This window comes from Ornithorhynchus anatinus, chromosome 5 (genome assembly GCF_004115215.2).
Source record: "Ornithorhynchus anatinus isolate Pmale09 chromosome 5, mOrnAna1.pri.v4, whole genome shotgun sequence".
Classification (NCBI taxonomy): Eukaryota; Metazoa; Chordata; class Mammalia; order Monotremata; family Ornithorhynchidae; genus Ornithorhynchus; species Ornithorhynchus anatinus.
In genome coordinates this window covers 10,527,346-10,541,680 of record NC_041732.1, presented here as the reverse complement: position 1 = coordinate 10,541,680, position 14,335 = coordinate 10,527,346, and the positions used below count along the sequence as shown (strand labels likewise).

At 45.2% G+C, this 14,335-nt stretch overlaps 1 protein-coding gene across 3 annotated transcripts in view; it reads left to right on the top strand.

Annotated features, from left to right (window-relative positions):
* Positions 1-4,958: 4,958 nt before the first annotated feature.
* The window catches only part of ACSBG1 (acyl-CoA synthetase bubblegum family member 1), a 72,570-nt gene continuing 63,193 nt past the window's right edge, over positions 4,959-14,335 (top strand). The window contains exon 1 of one of the 3 annotated variants that reach the window (XM_029065450.2): positions 4,959-5,220. In XM_029065450.2, coding sequence (XP_028921283.1) covers positions 5,141-5,220 — 80 coding nt within the window. In that variant the 5' untranslated portion in view covers positions 4,959-5,140. The remainder of the gene's footprint in view (positions 5,221-14,335) is intronic. The other 2 variants (XM_029065452.2, XM_029065451.2) reach the window with 2 other exon arrangements.

The following is a 14,335-nucleotide window of genomic DNA, read 5'->3' as shown; positions in this document are numbered from 1 at the left end:
TGAAGAGCAAATAACACAAGAACACAGGGACCGTGGTGGAGAGATTTATTTTAAAGTTTAAAATGGATTGAAAAGGTAAGTGCATTGGTATTAATCTGTAATCCTTCCAGGTTGCCTGAGCTTGGTAGGAGACTCACTGCTTCGGGACTATACTTGCCAGCAGAGAATTTAAGGATAAATATTCTCAAAGCCTGTGGTTTGAGCTTTGTTCCTTAATCAATTAATCTAATGTATTTATTGAGCATTTACTGTGTGCTCAATAATTGGCAATACCGTGTGCTCAATAGTTAACTGGGAGACTACAGCACAAGAACATATCAGATGCATTCCCGGTTCACAGTTAACCTACACTATAGATGGGGAGACAGACATTAATATAATTAGGTTATGGGGCTTTTGGTGGTGGGAAGAAGGAAGAAAATGAAGAGGAAAGTGTAAACAAGTTAAATAGTGAAATGGACTGGCTTCTTGACAAAGATGAGTTAAAGTATTTGAACCGTGGATAGGCAGAATACACTGATTGCATGTGGGGTCAACCGGAATGGAATGAAATCATTCATTCAGGTGTATTGATTGAACGCTTACTGTGTGCAGAGCTTATTGTGTACCAAGCGCTTGGGAGAGTACAATATAACAAGCAACAGACACATTCCCTGGCACAGTGAGGCTACAGTCTAGAGGGGGAGAGGGACATTAATAGAAATAAATGATATGAATTAATATAAATAGAAAAACCAGGAAATTGTTACTAAGTATAGAGATCTGTAAAGGGTCTAGGGTAAAAAGAAGTTGCATGCCAGCTAGTTTCCAGGGAGCGATTAGTTTATTCTATTGTGAAATTGCAGTGCAGCAAAAATACTGTGAAACATAGCCAGCCCCTGGCTGGATCTTGTCCTGTTTTGTGGTAATGAGATATTTGTTACCACAAATTTCCTTCTGTATAGAACATAAATACCTATTTACAAATACACACACAATATCATTCATTAGAACTTCTGGCTGTAAGTATTTACAGTTAAAATCATTTGGTGACAATTCCTCGGCTCTCTAATTGTAGGGACGAAATCATTCTTTTGTCATCTTCAGCCATCTCTAACACCTGCATTTATTTAATCAATCTGTGATTTTTATTGAGCCCTTACTGGGTGCAGAACACTGGACTCCACACTTGAGAGAGTACAATACGGTAGAATTGTAGATACAATCCCTGCCCACAAATAGCTTGCAGGCTAGCCGGGGAGAAGAACGTTTAAAATGATTTACAGATAAGGAAAGCAGCAAGAGTATAAAGATATGTACATTAAGTATTATGGGGGTTGAGGGGAGGAGGTGAATATCAAAGAGGTGCAGATCAAGTACATAGATGATGCAGAAGAAAGGGAGAATAGGCGGGGAGATGAAGTGTTATTCAGGGAAGGCTTCCTAGAGGAGGGCTTTGAAGGTGGGGAGAGTGGTGGTCTGTCGACTATGAAGTGGGAAAGATGTGGGCAAGGGGTCGGGGGTGAGATGGATGAAATCGAGACACAGTGAGTAGGTTGGCATTAGAGGAATGAAGTGTGCAGGCTGGGCTGTAGTGGATTAGGTAGGAAATGGGAAATGGGAAGTAGGTCAAGTGGGAAATAGTGTGGCCTAGTGGAAAAACCCCAGAACTGGGAGTCAGAGGACATGGGTTCTAATCCCAGCGTGGCTCAGTGGAACGAGCCCGGGCTTGGGAGTCAGAGGTCATGGGTTTGAATCCTGGCTCTGCAGCTTGTCAGCTGTGTGACTGTGGGCAAGTCACTTAATTTCTCTGTGCCTCAGTTCCCTCATCTGTAAAATGGGGATTAACTGTGAGTCCCACGGGGGACAACCTGATTACCTTGTATCCACCCCAGCGCTTAGAACGGTGCTCTGCACATAGTAAGCGCTAAACAAATATCAACATTATTAATCCCGGCTCTGCCACTTGTCCCCTATGTGACCCTGGGAAAGTCACTAAACTTCTCTGTGTCTATCTCAACTGTAAAATGGGGATTAAGACCGTGAACCCATTGTGGGACGGGGGCTGTGTCCAACCTATCTTGTATCTACCCCAGAGTTTAGAACAGTGCTTAGTACATAGTAATGAACTAGCACAATTATTATTATTGTTAGGTAGAAAGAGGAAAGCTGATTTAGTACCTGAAATCCAACAGTAAAGAGTTTCTGTTTGATGCAGAGGTGGATAGGCAAATACCAGTGCTTTGTGAGGACCGGGGAGACGCGTGCAGTACATTTATTTTGGAAAAAAATTATTCCGGCAGGAGAGTGAAGCCCAGCTCGGAGTGGAAAAGCGCTGGAGGCAGGGAGGTCAGCAAGGAAGCCGATGCAGTAGCTGAGACGGGATAGGACCAGCGCTCGTGCCAGCATGGCAGCAGTGCGGATGGAGAAGAAGGAATGGAAGTTGTGAAGCTAGAACCGACGGGATTTGGTGACAGATTGAAGAGGGTGGTTGAATGAGAGAGATGAGTGGAGGATAATGCCAAGTTATGGGCCTGGGAGACAGGAAGGATGGTGGGTGTCATCTATAGTACTGGGAAAGCCCTCACGGAGGAGAGTGGAGGCAAGCAGAGACTTCGAATGGGAAGATGAGAAATTCTGTTTTTGACATGAGTTCTGTTTTGAGCACTTATTGATGCCTATCTTCAGCCTTTGTTTGTGTTGTGGGTATTCTTTTGCCCCACAGCTAAGATCTACAAGTGCTCCAAAGCACTTGTGTACAAGTCTGTAATTCACCTCAATGTGTGTTTCTCACTCTAGGCTGTAAGCTTCTTAAGGGCAGGGAATATGTCTACCGACTCTGTTGCTGCTCCGAGCACTTAGTACAGTGATCCGCACACTATAAGCACTCAATAAATACCACTGATGGATAGGGACGGGCTTCCATAATTACAGTTTCAAGTCAGTGCCACCTGGGCAACTAGTCCTGAAGGAGTATCACTTTGGAAGAGCTCTCGACCCCTCCGAGTCTGACAGTCGCCCAATATAATAATCATAATTTTGGTATTTGTTAACGCTTACTATGTGCAGAGCACTGTTCTAAGCGCTGCAATATCTGCAGCTGGGTTGCTTCTAATCAAGAGATCAGTAACCAGAATTCCCAGAACCATCAGCCTGCTCCATAATGGCCTTTCTTTCTCGATATTTGGGGCAAACTGGGAGACTGGATCTTTTATTTTTATGGTATTTGTTAAGCGCTTACTATGTGTCAAACACTGTTCTAAGTGCTGGGGGTAGATACAAGTTAATTAGGTTGGTCACGGTCCGTGTCCCCCATGACTGTAAGCTTTTGTGGGCAGGGAATTGTTTATTGTTGTACTCTCCCAAGCGCCTAAAACAGTATTCTGCCCACAGTAAGCACTCAATAAATGCGAACGAATGAATGGGGTTCATAGTCTGTGGACTCTAACTCGCTTTGTAACTGTGAAGCCATAATACAGGGTCCTTCTGAATTCTCCTCCAGGAAGTCTTCCCTGATCCATCTCTTATTCTCTAATTCTCCCCCTCTGCTACTTCAGCGCTTTCTTGCCACCTGAGCACTCCTCCCAGTAGTTACTTATGTACTCATCCTTATACTCCATTACTTCCTCCTTTCTGTAATTCATTTTAGTTTCTTTTGCTAAGCTGTAAACTTCTTGAGGCAAAGATCATGTCTACCAATTCGGCTGCTCCCTCCCAAGCTCTTAATAGTCTTGAATGAGGACCTATTGTAGGCAGAGCCCTGTGGTAAACTGCGGTTCAACAGAGGCAAGAAGACACAATTTCTGTCCTTTAAGGAAATATGTTCTGCAATGCTATTCGAGGAGAAGAGAGAAAGAGAGAGATAAAAGGTGTATCTGTGTGCATATGGGTGTGTGTCCATCCTACCAAGCCTGTTAAAATAGAAAACCACTCTCCTTATCTCACTCTTGGACATGGACTCATCTGAGGGGACGCCCGACTCCAAACGGGGTTAGTCAGTCGGTCAATCATGTTTATTGAGCGTTTACCATGTACAGAGCACTGTACTAAATGTTTGAGAGAGGGGTGGGGTCTCACTAGGAGGAATTCACAAGGTAGTGGACCAGAGGGGACAAAACACAATTTTCCATTGGTATATTAATCCTAAAAGTATCACTGTAATTTTGATACGATTTCTGGAAGCCCTAGCCCAAGAGGTCCCCCTCCCCAAATCCCTTCCACTTTGAAAAGTTGGCATCCACGTTGACAGGATTTTTCTTGTATATTTAATATATCTCCAGAGGTTTATATTTTCTTATGAGGTTTTGGGGTTTTTTTTTAATGTGCGAGTATGGGTAATACCGTAAAAATAAACCCTCTTGGCTTTTTGCAAACATGACAACTAGTCTTTAGTTTGTCCCAAGTGCTTCTTGTTCTTAGGAGGCTCCTTGTCAGGTAAGAAACTTTAATAGAGGACCAAAATAATCAGGTCAGAGAAGCTTTTGAAAGAGCTTTTCACTGAGACATGTTGAAAAGGAGTATTTGCAAGGGACTTCTGCAAGCCGGGGGCAAATATATTGATTGAGAATATCTTTGCAAAGAAATTCCTAGTCTCAGAAACGACTAGATGTGCCAAAATAGCACAGGACAAGCATCTAATACATTCTATCCAATAGTCTATTTTTCATCAATTGATTGGTTGAATCTTTTTAGTATGGATTGTACTTGTCACTGATTGTTAAAGGTTTAACTTATATCTACAATTCATGAGTCCACATTTGCTTATGGCCAGCAGTTTGCTCAGCTACACAGCCTTTTATAGCTAGAGTTAACAATAAAAATCTCAAGAAAATGTGAACTGATTGGCTAGGTGTCCCAGAAAAGAGAAAGATTTGCATCAAAAAGAACTTGGGTCTAATTGAAATTCTCCTCATGTTTAATTAAAACTGAGGAGCAAAGTTTTAATAGTTAGTGACTTGCAGTTACGGAGACATTTTGAGCAGCTAAAAATAGAGAGAAAAATGGGCTTTGAGAAGTTTAGTCCCCTCCTCCAGAATTACGTACTTTTTGATAGTGTCCAGTTACTTACTGTTGGTGCCTTAAATGATCTGAGTAGCTTACTTCTGCCCTTCCTACTCAGATCGGTAGCATAATCCAGCCAGGACTTCAGTGACCTCTCAGCATGCCTGACAGTGAAGAAAATCTGAAGAAAAAAGCACTAGATGAAAGTTTAGTGAGCACCCAAGAAAACTTGGACACCAGGTAATAAGTCTGGGTGATTTCCAAACTAACTGAACTGTTGCCTACATTATTTGGTCCTTTGATTCACTAACTGGTCTTTTACAGGCTCATTCTTTGTAGATGCTGGAATTTAGAGGAATTGTGGTGTGACTGTGTTTTCTTGGTCCCCTCCGTTAACCTTAGTGAGCTGCCTTCCCTAAAGGAGTTTATCGAACACCATCTGCATCCTCTGCTTCTGGGTCTTTTGAGGGTTTTTTAAAAGCAATTTAATTTGGGAAGATTCTTAACCTCTCTTTTTTATTATTTCTCTTCATCTGAGTTGTCGTTTCACCCCATCTCCTGGTCTTTTAACCTTGTACTTAATGGGACTCGGACATAGCGGGGAGATGAACCCATCAATTTCAAAAATCACCATTGCGGGCAGAGAATGTGTCTACCAAGCCTGCTGTATTGGACTCGCCGAAGTGCTTAGTACAGTGTTCTGCACATAATAAGCTCTCCATAAATACCACTGGTTGCTTGCTTGATTGATCAGAAAACTGCTCTAGAAAAAAGAGGGGTCTGCTCAAAATCCAGATAGGGGAGGTTGTTCTGCCTGACATTCTACTAAAAAGAACATGATTCTAGATCAAGTAGGTATGAGGCAAGAGGAGCGCTGTAAAGTTGCCATAGATTGAGAACTAGTCACTTCCATACTGTGAATTCTCCAGCACCCAGGCTTATCCTGTAGCTTTGGTCGTATGTGTGAGAGAAGGAAGTTGAGGAGAGAGAGCTCATAACTGAAGGATGGACTGACTATTTTTAAACACACCATGTATTGTTTCGCCCTCAATTACCTTCTTGGCAATCCTAGTTTCTGGTAAGAGGATTCATAAGCCGACCCGTTAGGTAACTAGTTTGGCTTAACCTCAGAACTCATTTTCATTGAGCTGGCATGAAAGGACAACTCAAGCCAAACCTCCTCAGACCCTCACTCACTCCTGTCTGTCGGTCATTCGGACCATCATATTGACTGAGCGCTTACTGTGTGCAAAGCAAAGTGAAGTTAAGAATCGTCCCAAAGCACACAGAGTAACTATCTCACCAGGAATCAACTTGGGCATTATGCAGGAAGTTTTCTGGGGCTCTAGGGCACTCTCCGATGACCTGAAGCAGGCCTGACAAAGCATCTATATTTCCTTTTTTTTAGGGTACTTGTCAAGCGCTTACTATGTGTCAAACACTGTTCTAAACGCTGAAGTAGATGCAAGTTAATTAGATGGGACATATCCCTTTCCCACCTGAGGCTCGAGGTCTAGGTCGGAGGGAGGACTCATTAAGAATATCCTGAGCCCTGGAGAAATCTGGCTCATGTTCCATCACTTGCTCTTGCAATCAGTCATATTTACTGAGGGTTTACTGTGTGTAGAGCACTGTAATAAGTGCTCGAAAGGGTACAATATTCAGAGTTGGTAGACGTGTTCCTTGCTCACAAGGAGCTTCCGGTGAATAAAGCGTGTAAATACAAATGCAAGGGTGATGCCGAAGGGAGAGGGAGTAGGAGAAGTGAGGGTTTAATAGGGGAGGGTTTCATGGAGGAAGTGTGAACTTAGTAGGACTTTAAAGATGGGGTGTGTAGTGGTCTGTCATATATGAGAACCAGAGGCAGGATGTGGACGAGGGGAAGACGGTGAGATATGATGAGACTGAGATACACTGAGTAGGTCGGTGTTGGAGTGAAGTGAGTGTGCTGGGTTCTAGTAGGAAATCAGGAGGGGGCAAAGCGACTGAGTTCTTTAAAGCCAGTGAATAGGAGTTACTCTTTGGTGCGGAGGTGGATGGGCAAATGACAGGAGTTTCTTGAGGAATGGGGAAACATGGACTGAACCTTTTTTTAGAAAAATGATCCATTCATTCAATAGTATTTATTGAGCGCTTACTATGTGCAGAGCACTGTACTAAGCGCTTGGGATGAACAAGTCGGCAACAGATAGAGACAGTCCCTGCCGTTTGACGGGCTTACAGTCTAATCGGGGGAGACGGACAGACAAGAACAATGGCAATAAATAGAGTCGAGGGGAAGAACATCTCGTAAAAACAATGGCAACTAAATAGAATCGAGGCGATGTACAATTCATTAACAAAATAAATAGGGTAACGAAAATATATACAGTTGAGCGGACGAGTACGGTGCTGTGGGGATGGGAAGGGAGAGGTGGAGGAGCAGAGGGAAAAGGGGAAAATGAGGCTTTAGCTGCGGAGAGGTAAAGGGGGGATGGCAGAGGGAGTAGAGGGGGAAGGGGGAAGAGGACCTCAGTCTGGGAACGCCTCTTGGAGGAGGTGATTTTTAAGTAAGGTTTTGAAGAGGGAAAGAGAATCAGTTTGGCGGAGGTGAGGAGGGAGGGCGTTCCAGGACCGCGGGAGGACGTGACCCAGGGGTCGACGGCGGGATAGGCGAGACCGAGGGACGGCGAGGAGGTGGGCGGCGGAGGAGCGGAGCGTGCGGGGTGGGCGGTAGAAAGAGAGAAGGGAGGAGAGGTAGGAAGGGGCAAGGTGATGGAGAGCCTTGAAGCCTAGAGTGAGGAGTTTTTGTTTGGAGCGGAGGTCGATAGGCAACCACTGGAGTTGTTTAAGAAGGGGAGTGACATGCCCAGATCGTTTCTGCGGGAAGATGAGCCGGGCAGCGGAGTGAAGAATAGACCGGAGCGGGGCGAGAGAGGAGGAAGGGAGGTCAGAGAGAAGGCTGACACAGTAGTCTAGCCGGGATATAACGAGAGCCCATAATAGTAAGGTAGCCGTTTGGGTGGAGAGGAAAGGGCGGATCTTGGCGATATCGTAGAGGTGAAACCGGCAGGTCTCGGTAACGGATAGGACGTGTGGGGTGAACGAGAGGGACGAGTCAAGGATGACACCGAGATTGCGGGCCTGCGGGACGGGAAGGATGGTCGTGCCATCCACGGTGATAGAGAAGTCTGGGAGCGGACCGGGTTTGGGAGGGAAGATGAGGAGCTCAGTCTCGCTCATGTTGAGTTTTAGGTGGCGGGCCGACATCCAGGTGGAGACGTCCCGGAGGCGGGAGGAGATGCGAGCCCGAAGGGAGGGGGAGAGGACAGGGGCGGAGATGTAGATCTGCGTGTCATCTGCGTAGAGATGGTAGTCGAAGCCGTGAGAGCGGATGAGTTCACCGAGGGAGTGAGTGTAAATGGAGAACAGAAGAGGGCCAAGAACTGACCCTTGAGGAACTCCAACAGTTAAAGGATGGGAGGGGGTAGATCCAGGGAGGGGAGGGGTAGATCCAGGGAGGGGGTAGATCCAGGCAGTAGAGTGATGCATGGGCTGGTTGAATGGAGAGAAACAGCGCTAGAAGATTCATCCCGAAGACACTTTCTGATGTACGTTGTGTCTTTGAGTATATAAATGAATGGCTCACCCACCAGAAGTGGAACAAGATTAGTAAGGATTTGTTCCAAGTAAGGCCCGTGTTTCCGTGTAGAAAACAAGTCTCTCAGGATGTCTCATGCCTCTAAAGTGGAACTGAAGAGAGTGAGGGTCGATCGTCCCTTTCCCCAGCTTGGTCAGACAGAAGCCTGTTACTTTCCCACTACCACATCCAGGCCACACGCACGTTTCTCCCCAATTGTGTGGATGGAGAAGTGGAGGTGGGGAGAGAGTCGCAGGAACAGAAGTCAGGTTCTTCAATCCCAGCCACTGTGTACTAACCGCTTCTTGGCATTTTCCCATCTCTCCGGGAGGAATGGAGCTGCAGCTTATTACGTGATTTGTCTGGATACTGAAACCAGAATCTCTAGTGCGTTAGTTAGGGCTCTTATAACTAGGGATGGCTCAGAGGACAATGGTTTAGAAGGTGTAGAGTGTTTTTTTATTCAAGCCCGGCTCTAGGGTGCCCAGTTTGATTTTCGTACCCAGTCTTCAGCCAGTCAGTTTCTCTGTCTAGTATAGGTCCTGCACCGGATGCGGTTATATCCGCCGCTTTGATTTTCTGTGCCAGCCTCCCTCTGCCTCAGCTCCTGCCAAGTTTGGTGGCTTGGAAGCAGCATCTATGTTCATAGGGACCTGAAAGGAAAACACAAAGGCGGTAGAGCAAATTGGGAGAATCAAGAGTACCCTCGAAGAAGCGCTTTAGTTTCGGGAGAACTCAGCACGCTTCTGCAAAAATGGCATTTACAGCATCATCATATTACACTGTGAGCCCAGCATAACACACTAATAATAATTGTGGTATTTAAGTGCTTATTATGTGCCAAGCACTATACTAAGCTCTGGGGTGGATGCAAACAAATTGGGTTGAACTCGGTCCTCTTCCACGTGGAGCTCACAGTCTCAGTCCCCATTTTACGGATGAGGTAATTGAGGCACAGAGAAGTCAAGTAACTTGTCCAAGTTCACACCGCAGACAAGTGGCGGAGCCGGGGTTAGAACCCATGACCTTCTGACTCTCAGGCCCGTACTCTACCCGCTGCGCCTTGCCGCAAAAGAGATGTCACTCTCCCTCTAATAATAACCCTGGTATTTGTTAAGCACTTACTATGTGCTAAGCATTGTGCTAAGCAAGGGAGGGAGCCCTGAGTAGGATGGGGACTGGATCTTCCCAATTAGTCATTTCTTCATTTATCCCCCACTTGTTCTACAGAAGAGATAGAAACAATGGGTAGTCAAAAGTAAGAGAGGAGATGAAAAGGAGCAAATAAAACATTAGCATGATTTAAAATACTTTGAAAAGCCTCATAAGTTTTAGTAAGATGTGGAGGGCTGCACGTGCAAAATATGTGGTGCTCACAGTACCCATCGGTGAACTGTCACGGCATTTATTGTACATAAAAAGTCCTTCATGTTGTTTCCACACAAATTTACAACACCCATGAACAGGGTTATAGGCTTGAGTCACATATTCTCAGGTGCAATGTTTATAGTGTTCCTTTCGCTGGACTGAATGGCGGAGAACATCAGAGGGCCTGATAGAATCAGTCGGAAGGTCAGCTATGGCCCCTGGGTCATATTTTTCCTTCCCCTCGCTCTAAATAGTTGGTAGGAACAAGCAGACTCTGAAATTGCTTACCAAGTATTTTTCTGTGTTCCTCTAAAGGTCAGATATAGTTTTAAGCTGTTCCTTTTTCAAGGATATAGGGGAGCCAGTGCTATCAGCTCCAGAGTCCTTGGGAGGATTAGATGTTCAAAATATTTGTCCTTGATGTTTCACAAATAATCATTATTGAAGATTGACGTATGCCATTTTTCGGGAAGGGAAAGGCGGTGAATTGCGAGGAGTTGAACTGTAAGAGTCCTTTTAATTGCTGCTTCTGGCCCACTTAGGGTATTCTGTAGGAAGAACAAAAATTTTCATCATTTTGGGCAAAGAAGTAGATGAGAGTTGGGCTGTTATCTGGTGAATTGGATCATCCAATCTGGACCATTTAGGTCAATCCCTACCCTTCACCCTCCCTTTTTTTTTTATTGCTGTTTTCTCAGCTTTAGTTATCAAAATCATCTCCTCAACTCCACATTTCACTCTGGTTGGACCCAGTCTAAAAGTGAATTTATTACTGTCTATAATTGTTTCCTATTCATTCCCTTTTTGCTGGAGCTGCCTTTGGGGAGCGTGAATCCATTTTTAGTGTGAAATTCATTATGTTTCTGACTGGGAAAGCATGAACTATTCCCGGCGATGAGTGATGGCTCAGCCCAGAGAAGATGGCTGACAAGTGACATCCAAAGATGGCTAGCCATGGCTGGAAGCCCTCCTGTTCCTAGGTCAGACCGCTCCCAGAGATCCTGACCTGAGTCACTCAGACTGTAAACATTAATAAAGAGTCTGATGGCATCTAGCCTATAATTATCAATTCTTCATAGAACGACCGGTCATGGAGTTTATTTACTGAACAGCCCGGTTTTCAGCCGGTCCATCTGACATGGCCGGAGCACTGAATCCCTTTTATGCCCAGTGTTTTTATTTTCGACGCTCAGACTCCCTCTGCCACAGCTGCTCCAGTCGAGGTCTGAAGCTCAGATATGGCACCCGTGTTGAAGGGGATCTTGGAGAGAAACGCAAAGCTCTGGAACGAGTTGGGAGGTCAGGGGTCCTCCTGGAAAATCGCTGTAGGTTTGGGCGAACTCGGTGTACTTCCACAAAATGGCGCTTAAGATGTCATTATTTTACACTGCATACTGTGTCCAACCTGTTTAACTTGTATCCACCCCAGTGCTTAGAATAGTCCTTGGCTCATAGTGAGCGCTTAATGAACACCATCATCATCATACCTGGTGAAACGCCCGTGACATCACATGTGCCTCAGTGTCCGATATTCTCAAGACCCGCCATTGGCCATTCTATAGGCGAAAATAGTGATAGTTCGTCGAGTGAGTTTAGCCCAGAATCAACCGATGGAAGAAAGGGGTTGAGAAATGATCCGAGTTACAGTGCTGGATTATATTAAAAATAGTAGTCTATTTCATCTAAATGAACACAATTATCGGTTCAGATCCCAACCACTGCACTCTACTAATCACTTTTTGGTTGGAAGACACTGAAATGAGTGTTGCCCCTGCTCTGAGCATGTTAAGGATGATGCTGAAATGCATTTACACTGATTTGGAAATGGGAGTTTTTGACTGAACGTAATGAGACTCAAAGTTGAGGCTGTGTTATTCTGATGATTTTGCATTACGGATGTAACTTTCTCCCGCCACTGATTCTGCAGTGAAACTGAGTAATCAAAGACACAAAGCTGGAAGAGACCCCGTGAGGTCATTTGGTCCAGCACTCTGTCTCCATTCTTGATGTCCGGTTTGGCAACACGAACAATGGGGGCATTCATTGTTGAACTAGGCCTTCTATAAAGATAAATAACAATTGTGGAATTTATTAAGCGCTTTCAGTGCCAACACTGTGCTAACTGTTGGAGTAGTTACTAGATAATCAGATTAGATTATCTGAGAAACAGTGTGGCTTAGTGGAAAGATCCCGGGCTTGGGAGTCCGAGGTTGTGAGTTCTACTCCCGGCTCAGCCACTTATCAGCTGTGTGACTTGGGCAAGTCACTGAATTTCTCTGTGCCTCAGTTACCTCATCTGTAAAATGGGGATGAAGACTGTGAGCCCCACGTGGGACACCCTGATTACCTTGTATCTACCCCAGTGCTTAGAACAGTGCCCGTCAATGGGCAGGGACTGTCTCTATCTGTTGCCGAATTGTACATTCCAAGCACTTAGTACAGTGCTCTGCACATAGTAAGCGCTCAATAAATACTATTGAATGAATGAATGCTTGGTGGATAGTAAGCGCTTAATAAACACCATTATTTTTATTATTATTAGATAATACTGGTATTTGTTAGGTGCTTACTATGTGCCAGGGGACTGTATAAAGCGCTGGAGTGGATACAAGCAATCGGATTTGACACGGTCCCTGTCCCCCGTGGAGCTCACGGTCTAAATCTCCATTTTACAGATGAGGTAAATGAGGTACAGAGAAGGGAACTGACTTGCCGTCACACTACACACAAGTGGAGTCAGGATTAGAATCCGGGTCCTTCTGACTTCCAGGCCCTTGTTCTATACACTAGGCCACGCTGCTAGTCCCTGTGCACAATGGGGTGAACAGTCGAAGGGGGAGGAAGGCCAGATTTTAAATCCCCATTTAGAGATGAGGAAAATGAGGCACAGAGACGTTAGGCAACTTGTCCAGCAGGCAAGTGGTGGAACAGACATTTGAACCTGGGTCTCCTAAACCCCAGTCTTTGGGTCTTTCCACTAAGCAATGCTGCTTTCCACGCTTCCACAGAGGGTTCTAGGCTGGCTTCGGCTTTGATTCCTCTGTGCCTCCAAGTGTTGATTTTTTTTAAATGCCCAATTAATAGAATCAGACACTGAACTTTTGGGCCCTACTTATCACCTTCTTTCTGAATACTACTTACTCCGTCTAAGTGTCGGGAGGTGCATATTCATTCATTCAATTGTATTTATTGAGCACTTACTGTGCAGAGCACTGTACTGTGTGCAGAGCGCTTGGGAGAGTAGAGAAGCAGCGTAGCTCAGTGGAAAGAGCCCGGGTTTGGGAGTCAGAGGTCATGGGTTCGAATCCCGGCTCTGCCACTTGTCAGCTGGATGACTGTGGGCAAGTCACTTCACTTCTCTGGGCCTCAGTGACCTCATCTGTAAAATGGGGATGAAGACTGTGAGCCTCACGTGGGGCAACCTGATGACCCTGTATCTACCCCAGCGCTTAGAACAGTGCTCTGCACATAGTAAGTGCTTAACAAATACCACCATCATTATAATTATTAATATAGCAATAAACAGTCACATTCCCTGCCACATTGGGTTTCAGGTTGGGTCTCCAAGGTGCTGCTAGTAGAGCTAATGTTGCAAAGTTGACCACATAAAACTGGTCCTAAACCAGTAGATTTTGAAAATGGACTGGCAGTAAAGCTGCCTGTCTACTTGTTTTGTTTTGTTGTCTGTCTCCCCCTTCTAGACTGTGAGCCCGTTGTTGGGTAGGGATTGTCTCTACCTGTTGCCAAACTATACCTTCCAAACGCTTAGTACAGTGCTCTGCGACAGCAAGGGCTCGATAAATACGATTGAATGAATGAATGGAACAAGCAACTGGCATGTGGTGGACTCTGGCTCTGTCACAAAGCAAAAGTAGTTAGGTCAGGCAAAGAAACAGCTTGCGGATGGCTTCTGGATTAATGTGGCTGAATGCGTGGCCTATGAGAAGTAGCGTTGTCTAGTGGAAAAAGTACGGACCTGGAAGTCACAGGACTTGGGTTCTAATCCCAGCTCTGCCATACGCTTGCTGCGTGACTTTGGGTAAGTCTCTTAACTTCTCTGTGCCTTGGTTTTCTCAACTGTAAAATGGGGACTGAATCCCTGTTCTCCCTCCTACTTGGACTGAGAGCCACATGCAGGACAGGGATTGTGTCCAACCTAATTAACTTGCACCTCTCCCAGTGCTTAGTACAACGATTGACACATAGTAAGCTCTTAACAGATAGCATAAAAAAAAACCCCAAAAGCTCAGATTCTCATTCAGTGGTGACAGGGGTGGTGAATTCATTAAGCCCACAGAAATTTCTAGAAGAGATTTGGTTTGGGGATGCAAAGAGTCTACTGTTTTCAGCCTAATCAACGGAGTTGCT